Consider the following 17,433-nt stretch of genomic DNA (forward strand, 5'->3'; position numbering starts at 1 on the left):
GTTTTAGAACAGTACTGTAAGTTCTAAAACTCCTGACAGAAATCACTTGCCATATTCACTACTTTCTAAAAGATCTATCAGACACATATCTCTACACTACATTAATTCAAAGAATACAAGAAATTCTCAGCTTGTGATGTGGTTCAGTCTAGCGTTTTAATGAAGATTAACGTAAGTAAAAGCCTGTCTTCCTTTCACCTACAAAGAACTGAGAAAGACGCCTCAAATGCAAAAACAAGTGTAAAGAGACGCTTTTGAAATGACTGACTGTTTAGATTTTAAAGACAGTTGGAAGCCAAATAGACTTGCTGAAATCTGTTAGGCCAAAAAAAAAAGAAAAAGAGAGAGAGAGATTGATTTTGTCTGCGACTCTGAAATGCAATATTTCAAGCATCCTGTTCAGGTACCAAGATCAAAATATCATGGTAACATAGTGCAAGATGTTCCAAAACTGATTTTTGGCAGGAACTGATCATATCAATTATTACATTAACTGGAAAATTCTAGTTACTTACTAATCCAGTTTTCCACAACTTTAATTTTAGCAACAAGAACTGAGTTGTGACACCTACCACAACTTGAGTGGTAGACAGATTTATAGTGCTGTATAAGACATTATTATTGGTTAAAATACCAAGTGCCAAAGCAAAGTTTATTAATAGTGACTTAGCCTTAGGCCAATGCACAAAAACCAAAAAGTATTATAATAAAACATTTTATAATTTTAGGTTTTGTTTAATGTTAAAATACTTATAAAGATTTTTTTTAAAAGCCAGATACTATCAAACCATACATAATCACCATGCCATTTGCCTTTTCCTTATTTGATTGGCTGCCCATGCAAAGAGAACAAACACTTGGATCACAGGAAGGTTGTCAGTTCCTAACAAACATTCTATTTCCTGAGAGGTCATAGAAAAAGACTTCCAGGACAAAAACACAGAAAGCCATTTTGACCTCAAGTGACAATACAGATTACAGTGTAACAGATCATGGGGTAGGTCTTCCAGCTGCCCTAAGCTGCAGAGACAACAGTGGTTACATTTCTCAGTGCCAGTTTATCAGCCTTCTAAGCCATTTGCTTGGATTTAAAATGGAAAGCTGTAAAGGCCCTCCTTAGCATGCTATTTACATAAACCATCTAAATATCTGGCAAACCCATGAGTCTTTTTAACAAGGGGGTAATCAAGGTGATATTTGAAAGAGAAACAAATGCTTATTGTTTCTTTATTGTTTATTTATATCCATTTGCTTATTAATATTCTCTATTCTCGACTTGATTGTGGGTTTCACATTTTTAAACTTAAATCTAATAAATTTCTGATTCTGAGAAACCTAGAGAATGCAGAGAGTTTTGAATATACTCTAACTGAGGAAGTGGACATGAGAAAGACCTAGTGAGCTGTTCCTCTACACTTAACTTTGGCAACCACTGTGGGGGCATACTGTGAATACAAAGATTAATATTAATATTGCTATATTGCACTTTGGACAGAATAGAGTTTATACCTGTCTCAGAACAGCTGGGGTATTATTTGGGAGACAAAAAAATCTTTCAAAGAAATTTGTTTTGAATCACTTCCAGCGCCGTGGGCTCATTCCAGCCCCATATTAAGTGTCAGAGAGTCACATTATATATTTCACAGCAAGTAAAGAAAAACAATTCTTGTCTTGCAATTTAAGTTGAGTACAACAAAGAGGATCTCAGGAGAAAATAGTAGGCAAGGGGATGGAACACATAAAAACTAGTTTGTGTTGTTAAGATGGCACAATATGGGGACTTTTAAAATAGGGACTTTTTTACTTATTTGTATTCTATTTACATAATAAAGCTTGAGGGTTGAGAATGTGGGTAAAGGTTCTGAGGAGGGATTTGAAAAGGGAGCGGCAGGACAGATTGTACACAGGCTCAGAAAGAAATTCTCGGCATTGGGGGGGGGGGTGGCCTGAGAGAAGGGACTGACAGGACTATGGGAGAAGATATTGAAGTGCTTGCATGAGTAAGAAATAAGGGGCTGAGAAATCAGAAAAGCCGAGCATAGGACATAACCAGACAGAAGAGCGGTGAGCAACCAGAGACAAGACATGGGCAGGAGCAGAGCTGCATAGAACCCGCATAGAAAGCGTGAATTTGATCCAGCAGACAATGCAGAGCCAGGAAAGAGTCCTGTAGCAGAGAGATCACATAGCTGGCGTGCAGGAGAGAGAGATGATTTGGAAGCAGCGGTCTGTAAAGACAGAAACCAGGGAAGCAAGAGGGGTTTTGGAGGCCAGAGAAAAAGGGGTTGCTCTAATCTAAGTTGTCTTGGTTAGGCCATGGTACAGATAGGATGTGCAGTGTTAACCTGAGAGTGCCAGGGACATTAAAAAAAAAAAGAAGAAGAATACTTGTAGCATCCTCTCTTTCAGTTGTTGCCATTACAAATATCTTGTCTACATTAAAGTCAACATTGCAGATTTTTTATCACTTTCCCAACTGGCATCTACTCTCAGCAAGATTAGTTGTTTAAATAAAAATAGATCATTACAGCTTTCCTATACCTCCCCTCTCATATTTCCCTCTCTTGCTCTCTGTTTTTCCTCCTTTTTCTCTGTGTTCACAGGCCTTATGACTAAAGGCCGGATCTGAAGGAGAAGCATGGAGAAAGAAGTTGTTCGGGACTATTTAGAAAAGCTGGACAAGCAAAAGTCCATGGGGCCGGATGCGCTGCATCCGAGAGTGCTAAAGGAGTTGGCGGATGCGATTGCAGAGTCATTGGCCATTATCTTTGAAAACTCATGGCGATCCGGGGAAGTCCCGGACGACTGGAAAAAGGCTAATGTAGTGCCCATCTTTAAAAAAGGGAAGGAGGAGGATCTGGGGAACTACAGGCCAGTCAGCCTCACCTCAGTCCCTGGAAAAATCATGGAGCAGGTCCTCAAGGAATCAATTCTGAAGCACTTAGAGGAGAGGAAAGTGATCAGGAACAGTCAGCATGGATTCACCAAGGGAGCAAGTCCTGCCTGACTAATCTAATTGCCTTCTATGACGAGATATCTGGCTCTGTGGATGAGGGGAAATCAGTGGATGTGTTATTCCTTGACTTTAGCAAAGCTTTTGACACTGTCTCCCACAGTATTCTTGCCAGCAAGTTAAAAAAGTACGGATTGGATGAATGGACTATAAGGTGGATAGAAAGCTGGCTAGATTGTTGGGCTCAACAGGTAGTGATCAATGGCTCCATGTCTAGTTGGCAGCCGGTATCAAGTGGAGTGCCCCAAGGGTCAGTCCTGGGCCTGGTTTTGTGCAATATCTTCATTAACGATCTGGAGGATGGCATGGATTGCACCCTCAGCAAGTTTGCAGATGACACTAAACAGGGAGGAGTGGTAGATACGCTGGAGGGCAGGGATAGGATACAGAGGGACCTAGACAAATTAGAGGATTGGGCCAAAAGAAATCTGATGAGGTTCAACAAGGACAAGTGCAGAGTCCTGCATTTAGGACGGAAGAATCCCATGCACTGCTACAGACTAGGGACCGAATGCCTAGGCAGCAGTTCTGCAGAAAAGGACCTAGGGGTTACAGTGGACGAAAAGCTAGATATGAGTCAACACTGTGCCCTTGTTGCCAAGAAGGCCAATGGCATTTTGGGATGTATAAATAGGGGCACTGCCAGCAGATCGAGGGACATGATCGTTCCCCTCTATTCGACGTTGGTGAGGCCTCATCTGGAGTACTGTGTCCAGTTTTGGGCCCCACACTACAAGAAGGATGTGGAAAAATTGGAAAACATCCAGCAGAAGGCAACAAAAATGATTAGGGAACTGGAACACATGACTTATGAAGAGAGGCTGAGGGAGCTGTGATTGTTTAGTCTGCGGAAGAGAAGAATGAGGGGGGATTTGATAGCTGCTTTCAACTACCTGAAAGGGGGTTCCAAAGAGGATGGATCTAGACTGTTCTCCGTGGTAGCAGATGACAGAATGAGGAGTAATGGTCTCAAGTTGCAGTGGGGGAGGTTTAGGTTGGATATTAGGAAAAACTTTTTCACTAGGAAGGTGGTGAAGCACTGGAATGCGTTACCTAGGAAGGTGGTGGAATCTCCTTCCTTAGAAGTTTTCAAGGTCAGGCTTGACAAAGCCCTGGCTGGGATGATTTAGTTGGGGATTGGTCCTGCTTTGAGCAGGGGGCTGGACTAGATGACCTCCTGAGGTCCCTTCCAACCCTGATATTCTATGATTCTATGATTGATTCTAATGAAGCCAATGGGAATCTTTCCATTTACTTTCATCACCTTTGGATGAGGCCCTAAATGTTTTAATTTATTCACCATAAAATGTCAAAATACAACTGCTTTCTGTTATTTATACCACATATCATCTGCTGTCTTTTTCACTTTGGGAAGTGTGTTGGGATACAGTCTGTGAAAGATCATTTAAAGTTGTATTGTAGCAAAATAAAGGAAGCTTTAAAACCACAAAACATATGTTCAAAAGAGAAATAAAAATAGCTGGCTCTGGCTTAAAAAGAATCTCTAAATCTTAAAATTACTAAATTCAGCCTACTGCAAGAGGATGCGAGAGATATTGCATCTTGGTCAGCTGATTAATACAGCTGTAATGCCACTATCTCAAGAAAAAAACATTTTGTCTTCCTCCCTGGGTGAAAATAGAAGTGCCACTAAACAAATGGAGATAGAGCACGTAAATATTTTTCATCAAAGCAAAAACCACCCGGCCTCACTATCTAGTTCAGAGGTGGGCAAACTACGGCCTGAGGGACCGTCCTGCCCAGCCCTTGAGCTCTTGGCCGGGGAGGCTAGCTCCCGGGCCCTCCCCTGCTGTCCCCCACTCCCCTGCAGCCTCAGCTCGATGTGCTACCAGCGCTCTGGGCGGCGGGGCTGCAAGCTCCTGCTGGGTAGCACGGCTGTAAGAGTTGCTGGCCTGCCCTGGTGCTCTAGACTGTGCGGTGGTGTGGCTGGCTCCAGCCAGGCAGCGTGGCTGCCAGTCCTGGTGCTCTGAGCAGCATGGTAAGGGGGGTGGGGGGTCCTGGAGGGCTGTCAGGGGACAGGGAGCAGGGGGGGTTGAATAGAGGGTGGGGTCCCGGGTGGGGCGGTTAGGGGCGGGGGGACCCGGGAGGGGGCTGTCAGGGGACAAGTAGCAGGGGGAGTTGGATGGGTCGGGGGGCAGTCAGGGAGTGGGAAGTGGGAGGGGGCAGAGAGGGGGCGGGGGCCAGGCTGTTTGGGGAGGCACAGGCTTCCCTACCCAGCCCTCCATACAGTTTCGGAATCCCGATGTGGCCCTCAGGCCAAAAAGTTTGCCCACCCCTGATCTAGTTGCCTCTTCTCCCTAAACTTCCTCCTTGTCTGGTTTTGCTCCCCAGGTAACATACCACTTCCATAACATGTGCACTCCACTGAGATAGGAGCTGTAGTCCCTGGAGAGAGAGATCAAAGAGTTTTCGATACTCCGCATCTGTTTTCTGAGCTTCCTGACGGCCAGACCCAGTCACTACCTAGAACAAAATAAAGTAACCACAAGTATTTAAATGCACTGTGTGTGGCACTAAAAAAACATTTTTTCTTTGAAATTAAAGATTGGTGCTGGTTAATATGCACTACACCTTGCATTCAATACACCAATTACTGCCTTTTCAGCCCATATATTTACTTAGTTAAAAATTCACAAATTCTAGAAATAAAGTACTTGTATCCTTTATCACCAAAACATTACCGCGGAGTAAGTCAAGAAGACATGGTATAAGGTATGAGGAAAGATGTGCCTTTTTTGATGCATGCTCTCCTAATCTCTATTTTTATTCATAAAGCTATTTGTATGTTCTTAGGCTATGAGTTTGACATGCAATTCCAAAGAAAATGCCCCACCTCTTCTGGAATGTACTGGCATGCAAGAAGTGTGATGAAGTCTGCGAATACAGAATTAAGGCTAATACAAACTTAGTTCACTCTCAAAAGCTTGTGCAAAAACATCATCAAGAGATCTAAGTGTTTAAGTAAGGTCATTTTAACATAGTCTGAGGTTTATTTACATCTCATGCATCTAATTGTAGCAATGTTCATTACTCAAGTGCAATCGGCACAAACAGCATTAACCCACCTCACTGTTGCTGTAACGAGCCAATTCTGAAATGAAGCGCATATGGTCTTCTCTGATCTGGATCATCTGCTCACATATGTTGTACTGGGGACTGCTGCTGGAAGAGGTGCATGTCCATCTATTTCAGAACATGAGAAAAAACAAATCCTGACCTCACAGACATCACAAATTGATATCACATACATGACTTCCCTCTCTCTGGCCTAGAAGTATTAAAGAGCCCAAATAATGCTTCTTTTTAATCAGATGAAAGGGTTGCTGTTGAGAGATACAAAACCCTCCTTCCTTTAGGAAGCACAGGATCAGGAATAAACCCAGTCTCAGAGAGGAATGCAATGCAATGCAGAACAATACCGATAAGTCAAGATCTATCCCTCACTCAACTACGTTATGAAAAGGTCTTCGCTTTGCTCATGTTTAACTATAATGCCTGCCAGTTACTGTGTGTTCCTGAATACAAAATTTCATAACGGTATAACCTCAGAAAAGGACAAAGGGCATGCTACTATTATCAAACATGCCAAATTAAACAACAGCAATGAAAAAACACTAGCCTTATGTTTTTAGCATCTCAGAATGCTCCTCACCAAATGTATTGCCCATATTATCATTAGCATACTCACAACATAGCCCAAGGCAGTGATCCAGGGACAGTTCCTCAGATGGGGTAAACTGCCACAGGCCCACTGATTTTACCAGGACAATGACAATTTGCACCACAGGATCTTCCCCTCTCCCCAATATTGTGCTGCATTCCTACCTGGATTTGTTTTCCTCGTAGTGGGCACTAGTCTTAATGTATCTTGCCAGTTCAATCTGCATATCACCAAACAGCGGGACCACTTGCAGCTGCTGTACTCAAGGAAAAAAACCCAAAATTATCTGGCTTAGTTAACAGTGTTATTTTGTTAAAGACAGTTTAGTAGGATGACAAAAACAATGTACAGATCTGAACAATTAAGAGTATCCACTCATGAAAAAGTATCACGTTATTTGGTTGCAGTATACTACTATGTATTTTAAATGGGAGAAAAATCACCATTAAAATATAATATTTTATGAATTCTAATTAGAACATTACTCTCTTAACCAACCTTAAAGAACTTGTCTATCTTGGTCAAGTTTATTCTTTTTTTTGCATCCAATTTATAGATATTACTGACACTTCCATCCATCAGGTACAATCCAAAGCCCATTACCTGGAAAAAGAACAAACCATATAACTTTTCTGTAAGACAAGCTCACAAATAGTGATTCAGCTGAAAATAAGACTATGTTCTTTTATCATAAGAATACACAACTGGTTAACACACCCACAACCACACACATCTAAAGCACACCAGGCACTTTTCAAAACTCCCAGTGACAAAATATGAGACTCACAAGTACGTAATTAATTTTTCTGTAATACTTTAAATTTACAGTCGTCATGTCAGTGTGTAGCAATTAATATTAGCCTGATAAACAAGCCTTAGTTGCATAAAGATTAGACATACAAAAATGTTATCCCATTTCATTTAGAATGTGGCTCTTTTTAGATATTTCATTTAAATTCCTATTTCTTATTAAAATGATGGATGCAGAGTTGGTTATGTAACAGACATTTACGTCAACCATTGTCAAGCTCCTGCTTTTTATAGCCCTCTGTTTTTAGATTATACAAAAGAGAACTACGGCACAGCCAAAAAATCACAAAAAAAAAGTGATTAAATTCTGGAATTAATAGCAAACAGTTATAATTCTACACAGGCAATAGGACTTACTTAGTACTAGAAATCCAGAACTACAGTCCATAATACATGTGCATGTTTAACGGCTCAGCAGCACTGAGCACTGATGGGCACTTGAGAGATCCTTACAGGTAGAATGTATCCAGTACATTCTGTGGTTCTTTCAGGTGCCAGCATATCTCATCTACATGACAAATACTGTACCTAGTTCTTTGGAGATTAAATACCCCAAACCCCTCAGAAGAGCTTGTCCTACTTGAAAGCATTTTAAGAGCTATTCCATATTTTTAATCTATATAATTTCATCTATTGAGACATTCACCTGAAAATACCATACTTAAATGAAGTACATTTTACATTTCCCCTCATCCACCACAATATTACATATGCAAGTTCCAAACTACTAAATTTATCTACCAACTGCTCAGTTTAATCATAACTTGAGCTATCTGGTCCCTGGAAGGAATACAACCGGCAATTGAAGTTTCAATATGCAGAACCACCTTCGAACACCCATTTTTGCCCAAACATGCTAAATATCGAAAAATAAAATGGATTACTTCAATTCTGCCTTCACTAAAACTCTATAGAAACATTTTCCCACCCCATGCTTCAGTTCAATTAGATCATCTCCAATATGCACAAAATAGAACTAATTAGACACTTCCTAAAATCAAGGATTTGCAGTGTGTAATACATGTAGAAGAAAAGGAGGCGATACGGGAAAAAGGAAGTGGCAAAACTTTATATAAAGACATTAATCATCATGAGTTATTTGGCTGTCTGCTTCTGGCAAACAGAGGACTGGTTGAAGTGAAATTCACAAGCATTTGTGCCCTTCTCCATTACAGTTAAACCTTGCAACACTTTAAAAAAAAAAAATCCTTACTTTTAAGAGCATGTGTTTCTCACTGGGTGTTAAATACATTTTATTTTCATAGTAGTCCACGCACAAATTCACAATATCAGCCAGCAGTTCTTCATAGCCAGAAATCACCTCAAGCTGTTGCTGTAAAGACTAGAAGACAAAATAAAATAAACAAAATAAAAACATTAAGTCTACTAATTATACACATAAGATGTCAGCAGTTACTACAGAACTGCATTAAATGCCCCAATAGCAACTAAAAAAGGAGGACTTGTGGTACCTTAGAGACTAACCAATTTATTTGAGCATAAGCTTTCGTGAGCTACAACCCACTTCATGTGTGTGTGAAACCAAACAATCACTATGTTATCAAATGAACTCAAACAGGAAAAAGATAAACACACATTTCCTGTGGGTGAAGGTGAACACTTTTCACAAAGCCATCACTCTATCTCCAACATATCAGTTCTCATCCTCAAAGGAAACCTGCACAACACTTTCAAAAGACATGCCTTGGACCTTTTCTTAACTTTGCTCAACATTAAAAATCGTGGACTGGATAGACACACTGGATTTATGGCTTATTACAATAATCTATAACCCACTAACAACTCCCCCTCCCATGGCTGTATTTCCTCCCACTTCCTTTCCTCCCTCTGACTGGGGGGGTGTTTACAGGCCACTTCACCTTGAATGGTCCCTTGAAATACGTGTTAACTACTTATACTAAACAATCTGTCCCATCAAGTATTGAGCTGTAACACTCTGAGAAAGTTTCCCAGACCTGAAGAAGAGCGTCATGTAAGCTCAAAAGCTTGTCTCTTTCACCAACAGCAGTGGTCCAATAAAAGATATTATCTCACCGCCTTGTCTCTCTACAGAACTGAGTGCGTTTTTAATAGCTTATAAAATATTTTCTATTTAGTGTAAGATTATGAAAACTTACTTGTGTAATCTTGTTGTGATTAGCAAGGAACATGGAGAGGTTCTGGGATTCCTGGATGGACTGAGGATCAGCCATTTTACGCAGAAATTGAGCAGCTCTTCGGAAACAGAAAAAGAACCCAGTTAAAGGAAAAAATCAACAACATTTCCCTATAGCAGAGCCACTCATGAGCAAGTCCAGTCACTCGTGATTGAAACTACATATATGTCAATGCTACCTCTTGGTCAAAGGTAGATGACAGCTCTTATAGAATCAACACAGATGCTTTATTCACTGCTCAGACGAGATCACAGTAACTGCATTGGTGATGTTGATCCGACTGTAATTACCTGTGATCAAGCAAAAGAGAGCACACCAGACACTACTAGACTGTTTTGTTACACCCTTCTGAGAATGTGAGATTCAAAACACAGGTTTAAATTTTGTAAAACTGTCCAGGTCAAAAGTTGGTTTCTTAAGAGGCCTCATCAGACCCTACTTGAGAACACCGGCACCCGCCTCTTACAAAGGTGGTGACAATCCCCACTAACAGTAGGCTCACTGGCTCCCATGAGTCTTAATTAGCTAGGATGGACATAGATACAATTCACAGTTTACGAATCAAAGCACCCTCAGCATCTCACCTACCAGTGAGTGACACTGGCTTATACTCAAGGAGAGTTAGGACGAGATTACCAACTGGTGCGGGTTGACACAGCTCCACGGAATTCAATGCCAACTTATACCAGTTGCACATCGAACCTTTAGAGAATAGTGTCTGTCCCCTCAGGACATTGCTCTGGAAGAGAAGGTCAATCCAAATCCAAGGGTTTTTAGCCACAGAACAAAAAAGAATTCCTCATAGGAAGAAAACCTCAGCCCGGAATGGAGGCTTTACAGTTAAACATGGGTAAAGCGCAGACCTCTTCTTAAGGTAGTTGAGTGAGGGATAGATCTTGACCTATTGGTATTGTTCTGTACAAGACTTTGCAGATGCTGTTGTGGAGGCAAACACTCTCTTTGCTTCCTGCATCTGCCATAGCATAAGACTTTATCAATGCTACATGCTGCAATGTCAGGCTGAGAATGGGGTTTTATTCCTGATATTCTAGCCTTCTCCCCCTCTCATTTCATCTGTAAATCACAGGAACCTGTCAGAGCAAAGCCAGAGGGTCTTAAGGACAATTAGATCAATGGCCATTGACAAAAGATCAACTGTGTTTGCTAAAAGTGGGAATTCTGTAACTGGAAAGAAAGAATTTCTAAATTAAAAGATTTATCAAGCAATGTATTCTCATTAAATTTAAAACATAATGAAAGACAGGCTGAAGGACTCTACACCTGGAAATCTATTTTGTTACTGTAGAAGAGCAGAAGAAAAACAGATTTGCTCAGACAGTTTTTTCTGTCAGTTCACTTTAGTTTCATGGTATTTTTTTTTAATGTAGATGGGATTACGTTTAAATAATATAGGTGGTGTAAAAAGAGCTACTACTGCCATCTTGTGCGGGTTCCTGTATTTCAATAACAGTAAGCTTGACAAATACTTTCTTATAACAATGTCTCACCGCTTGTAGGCAGAGTGGTCATTCTTCACACTACACTTCATATTTTTCAGCTCATCTAATACTGCAAACATGTTGATGAACTTGCCCAAAGTGATCAGATATGCTTCCGACACAAAATCCTTCCTCCTCTCTGCATGGCATAAGCGTTTCACCTCCCCACAGAATCGTTCAATTGCATTTCTCTAGTGGAGGGAAAGAGCAGAAATCCATAGTTTAGTAAAGAAACAGTTTCAATGTTTTACTTTCACTGCAATATCTAGGTCAATGGTTCTCAACCAGGGATATGTATCCCCCCCGGGGGTAAGCAGAGGTCTTCCGGGGGTACATTAACTCACCTAGACATTTGCCTAGTTTTACAACAGGCTACATAAAAAGCACCAGTGAAGTCAATACAAACTAAAATTTTATACGACTTGTTTATACTGCCCTATATACTACACACTGAAATGTAAGTACAATATTTATATCCCAATTGATTTATTATATAATGATATGGTAAAAATGAGAAAGTCAGCAATTTTTCAGTATTAGTGTGCTGTGACACTTATGTATTTTTATGTCTGATTTTGTAAGCAAGTACAGCAACTCCTCACTTAACTTTGTAGTTATGTTCCTGAAAAAATGCGACTAAGTGGAACGATGTTAAGCGAATCCAATTTCCCCATAAGAATTAATGTAAATGGGGGGGGGGGGGTTAGCTTCCAGGGAAATTTTTTTTTTGCCAGACGAAAGGCATTATATACATTTTAAACAAGCAATTGAATACAGGTATAAGTTTTAAACAGAGGAGGTGCCCCTGCCTTACCCTACACAGGCATAGCCCACTGGCACTGGAGACAATGAGGCAGGCAAGGAGGCTGAAGATGCTGTAGGCTAGGAGAAGCACATTGCGCAGCAGCAGCTTCCCCTACTCTGCAAGCACCAGGGCGGGGGAGGGGCTCAACCCTCAGCCCACCCACTCCCCCCCTTCCCCCAAGCCCCCATCCTTGACCCGCCTCTTCTCCCCCCCCACCTCCTCCCCCTTCACTTCGCATGCTGCGTCCTCGCTCCTCCCGCCTCCCTCCCCTCCCTTCTAAACGTCGCCGCAAGCCAGCTGATTGCTGCAGGCAGGAGAGGGAGGGGGGAGGCACGCCAAATCCTCACTCTTCCCCCCCCCGTACAATGGGGCAATCAGCTGGCTTGCTGCGTTTGGGAGGCAGGGGGAGCCTGTGCACCAAGTCCTCGCTCCTCCCCGCTCCCTCTTGCCTCCAAAATGCCGCAAGCCAGCTAATTGCCACAGGTAAGAGGCAGGGGAGGGAGAGGGGAGGCGCACCAAATCCTTGCTTCTCCCCCCTCCCTCCTGCCTGGGGCAATCAGCTGGCTTGCCACATTTAGGAGGCAGGAGGGGAGGAGTGAAGACTTGGCACGCAGGCTCCCCCTCCCACCCCGCCTCCTGGCCGGGGCAATCAGCTGGCTTGCGGCGTTCCGGAGGCAGAGGAGGGAGGGGGAGTCTGCGCGCCAAGTCCTCGCTCCTCTCCCCTCCCTCCTGCCTCCAAAACGCTGCAAGCCAGCTGATTGCTGCGGGCAGGAGGAGGGGGAAGGTGCTGATCCGCGGGGTCTGCCGGTGGGCGGGAAGTGCTGTGGGGAGGAAGGGCAGGGGCATAAGGAGGCTGCCAGCTGTGGAGAAAGCAGGCAGTCAAACAACGCAAGAGTGGAGCATTGCACAGCTTTAAACGAGCGTGTTCCCTAATTGAACAGTAAAGTAAAAACGAAACAACGTTAACCGGGTCAACTTTAAAGTGAGGAGTTACTGTAGTTTTTAAGTGAGGTGAAACTTGGGGGTACGCAAGACAAATCAGATGCCTGAAAGGGGTACAGTAGTCTGGAAAGGTTGAGAGCCACCAATCTAGGTGATCCCCTCTCTCTTCCTATAAAGTCCTTTAACGGTAGAATGCTACTAAAGTAACTCATCATCCAATTCCAAAGTTCACCTAGAAGACATCTGTGAGTAGGAGTGAAACAATTCCATTAAAACTTCAGAATACTTAAGGATAAGATAAGCATTCAGAATGACCTCTCCAGCTCCCGATATGTACAGCCATATGTTACTAATCAGTATGCTTAGCGCAGGTGACATTACAACAACCATAGGATTTTGCTGGAGCATGAAGCGCAGTGGCTGAGATCAAAATGTTTTGTTCGTTTTCTTTAAATGACTTTAAATTTTATTGCTCGAGTTTGCAGTTTTCAAATTCTTTTGCGAGGAAGTTTAATTGATGCTGTAAAAAGGATGTTCTCCATGATTCGTAGAGCACCTTAAATGCCTTGAATGGAACAGCCTGGTTTGGATTTGACCAGGCCCATTCGCACTGGGTGGTGGTGGGAATGTTGCCTTTCTACTCACTCTTCACCTTCTCCCCCAGTAGCTGCCTCCTCTCTGAGCTGGGAGTTCTGAGCTGCAGCTGCTCCTCACTCAGCTGCCCAGCAGCAAACACAGCCCACCATATGAGATGACAGGCTAGGGTGGAAGGAAAGAGAGTAGCAGACTACCACTAAGCGTTCCTCTGCCGGACCGTGAGAGATTCAGGGATTCAAGAGAGGAAGCCCAAGAAGCACTCCATTAAGCTCTACCCCAGTCCCGTAAGTGGAGCTGCTTTCATAGGTTCACTTAGAATCATAGAATATCAGGGTTGGAAGGGACCTCAGGAGGTCATCTAGCCCAACCCCCTGCTCAAAGCAGGACCAGCTCCCACCTCTCTCCTCAAAAACGACCATAAAGTCCAAGCCATGGGAGGGAAGTAAAGAGAACCATGCTGAACAAATAGCTCCTCCCTTCCCTTCCACTGACTTGACTGATGATGGAAGCTTAAAACATACATAGCTTTGAGTACCTTAAAGACCAAAGAGAGTGAGGAATCAGGGAGGACAACTCAAGGAGATATAGCCAGCAAAAAGGATTAAAATTGCACAAAGGAAATACCTGGAAACATTTCTTGGTATTTAACAGTAAAATGGGTCTATTAAGACTTTGAATTAGTGTCTGAAAGGAAGCAGTATACACACAACTAGCTAGACAAAATGCAATAAAACAGTGGTTTTCAATCGTTTTTCATTTGCAGACCCTTAAAAAAGCTTTTAAATGGAGGTGCGGATCCCTTTGGAAATCGAAGACATGGTCTGCAGACCCTAGGGATCTACAGGCCACAGATTGAAAACCACCACAATAAAACATAAAAATACTATAGGGAGCAATCTTACAATGGTCCTTCAAGAAGGGTATGAACTAGATGACTTGATAAGTCTTCTCCATGTCTAAATGCTTCATATAAATAATAGAAATTTACAAAAAAATATCCCAGCTACCATTCACCTATCATTAATTGACATAAAGGAAATATCTGTGCAGCCATATGCTACTAAGCAGATAAAAACATATTAAGCATGCATAGTGCCCAGTGGAAACCTAGACCCCAGCAAACATAGGCCCCAGTCCTGTAAACCTAAACCTACCTAACTTTATTCACGCAAACAGCCCCACTGATTCCAACAGGAATCACAAGTAAGGTTACTCAAGTGCTTACGCGTTTGCAGAATAGAATCAAAGGTCTTTGGGCAAGAATAAAACTGATTCACTCTACAGCTTGGAAGAGATGTTGCAGTTGCTTCCGGGAAAAACAAATGGCCAAGTAAAAGTGAGCGTAAAGATGGAGAATGAAAAAGAAAAGAATTTTAAACTGTGCAAGAAGTGTGTGTGGAACAAGAAGCTGAGCACAGGCGACAAGTCACATGCACAAATATGACTGCACTTAGAAGACACACAAAGTTGAAGTGACATATCCAGGACCGTAGCCTCTCCCATGTAAAATCTTTACAACATTTGGTTCCAGGACTATAGTCTTTGAGCGAAGTCAGCTAAAGCAGAGCACACAACACCACATCGCAGAAGAAAAAAAACAAAACAAAACCCCTATTAAGTAGCTATTGGTTTAACTCTTTTTACCTGAAAGTACATAAAATTCATCAGTTTTGTGACCTCCGGCTCCAGAACTTCCACAGTTTTTTCATAAATTTCCACTCGGTTAGGCTGTTCATTACATTTAACCTGAAGAGAATCAAAGAGATAGTGATACTGAAAAGTCACTCCCAAATAAAACTTCAGCAGAGAGACAGCTCCAGAATGGCACATCAAACCAAGAAAATGTATTCTACTGCTATTTATCCAAAGTTATGGCTAAATTGTTGTTTTTAACATCTCAAACACGGTTTTCAGGGACTAAAAAAAAATTCTCAGACCTACCTGGGTTCTTATAGGGCAGAATTGTTACTCAGCAGTATCTGTGTGCCTCAGATAACAATGAATTTAGCCTATAAACATCCCTGTGAGGTAGGGCAGTATTTTCCCCATTTTATAGCTAGGGAATCAAGGCGCAGTGACATTAAGTTACTTTCCAAGTGTCACAAAGACTGTGACTGAGTGGAGAACTGAACCCAGATCTTCTGAGGTCCAGTAATTTCAACAAAAGACGATCCCCTTCCTTCCATGTCAGCACATTTTATATTTTAGAAAGACCCTAAAATCAGAGTGCTGTCAAAAGGGGATTGTGGTTTCATTTGCTTTTCCAGCTCATCTTAACTCTATTTTCAAAAACTTCTGTTTTTCAGGTACTTAAGTCCTAACTTTGGACTCCCACCACCTGTGTGCATTATATAAATAAGCACATGCATGAGCACACACACAAAATCTGGATTGCCTCAAACATTTAGAAAAAGTGACCAGACCCAATATCCTATTTAACAATCTCCAGAGCGGTGTTTAATGCCTAGTTTACTTCATCAACTAACAATATGTTCAGCTGCCTATCACAACCAGTTTGAATTTAAGCTTTAAATGCTTGACGGCACTATGATCTCCATTTGTTTTCTGTTAAATGACATGGGAAATTTTGGTGTCAAATTAACACTACTATCAAAACTGCCCATCCAGTGCACATTATTGCTACTCTATTCGCAAACCAGCCAGGAGGAAGCTCAATGCAAAGTGACATGAAATGCTTCCTTAATTCCCTCACCAAAAAAACATCCAGTCCTCAGGAGCTGAAAGTTTTGCTTCAATAACATTCCCAGTCTTGCTGGTTCAGGAGTAAATGCTCATTCTCGAGCGGTAAGGTTTATCCCTAAAGCTATGTACCCACACAAACAGGACAGAACTTGAGATGAAAGTTCAAGCACTGTCTGACAATTGAATTTTGCTCCTTTACCTGAGGAATGGCTCTTGAGCAGCTTCTCCATGTGTACAGCATGACTGCATACTCTTGACCGTCTTCCAACATTTCATTCTAAAATAAAAAAACTAATTAGTATTAATATGAGAAGGATGGTAAATACAGAAAAAAAATAAAAATTTCCATTATTTCTCTCTCTCTATGACACACATACACACCCTGAGCCAAACAAACGTTTTTCTCTTACTAGGATGTACACATAACAGGTCACACATACTGAATGTTAACTGATATATCATCTTAAATACAGGTTTCAGAGTAGCAGCCGTGTTAGTCTGTATTCACAAAAAGAACAGGAGGACTTGTGGCACCTTAGAGCCTAACCAATTTATTTGAGTATAAGCTTTCGTGAGCTACAGCTCACTTCATCGGATGCATTCAGTGGAAAATACAGTGAGGAGATTTATATACACACAGAACATGAAAAAAAATAGCATGTTCAAATTGTCAGGTCATACTGTTTTTCTTTTAGGAAAGCAAGTTCTCTATGGTTAAGCACAACTCAACCTGATTCATCAATTATGGAAACAATTAGATCAGCTACTGAACATGAAAAATTAATCCTAAAGCTAAAAATCAATCTGTTCTTAGTCACTCATTTCAATAATATTCTACCATGAATGAATATGGACTATTTAATGCAATGAATATGTATCAGATTACTAAATGACACTTTACATCCACTGAAATATGAAGTCCAACAGGTCAAACTTTGCTACTGACAAAACCAAACAAATATTAAGCCTGAAGTATGTAATATTTTACAAATTTAACACATTAAAAATCCCAGAAAACAGAACAGTTACACTGGGAATATATTAGGATCCATGGGTTTTTATATGGAAAACAAGAGAGAAGTCTGAATGCTTTAGTATTACTTTCAGGGACAGGGGAGAAAAAAATAACATACAGCAACCCCTCAGGTCTTGACCAAAATGCTAGAGGAGTAGTGGAAGTTTCAAGCACAAAAGATAAATTTATT

The 17,433-nt window shown here is 41.5% G+C and overlaps 1 protein-coding gene across 2 annotated transcripts in view; it reads right to left on the reverse strand.

Moving 5' to 3' along the window:
• The window catches only part of CYFIP1 (cytoplasmic FMR1 interacting protein 1), a 133,954-nt gene that overhangs the window by 82,162 nt on the left and 34,359 nt on the right, over positions 1 to 17,433 (reverse strand). For both annotated transcript variants that reach the window (XM_084634969.1, XM_084634968.1), the window contains exons 4-12: positions 16,428 to 16,505; positions 15,170 to 15,271; positions 11,191 to 11,372; positions 9,644 to 9,740; positions 8,719 to 8,847; positions 7,194 to 7,298; positions 6,860 to 6,951; positions 6,100 to 6,217; positions 5,375 to 5,497 (exon numbers count right to left, since the gene is read on the reverse strand). In XM_084634969.1, the coding sequence (XP_084491095.1) occupies positions 5,375 to 5,497; positions 6,100 to 6,217; positions 6,860 to 6,951; positions 7,194 to 7,298; positions 8,719 to 8,847; positions 9,644 to 9,740; positions 11,191 to 11,372; positions 15,170 to 15,271; positions 16,428 to 16,505 (1,026 nt within the window). The remainder of the gene's footprint in view (positions 1 to 5,374; positions 5,498 to 6,099; positions 6,218 to 6,859; positions 6,952 to 7,193; positions 7,299 to 8,718; positions 8,848 to 9,643; positions 9,741 to 11,190; positions 11,373 to 15,169; positions 15,272 to 16,427; positions 16,506 to 17,433) is intronic.

The sequence above is a fragment of the Lepidochelys olivacea genome (assembly GCF_965140295.1).
Source record: "Lepidochelys olivacea isolate rLepOli2 genome assembly, chromosome: 1".
Classification (NCBI taxonomy): Eukaryota; Metazoa; Chordata; order Testudines; family Cheloniidae; genus Lepidochelys; species Lepidochelys olivacea.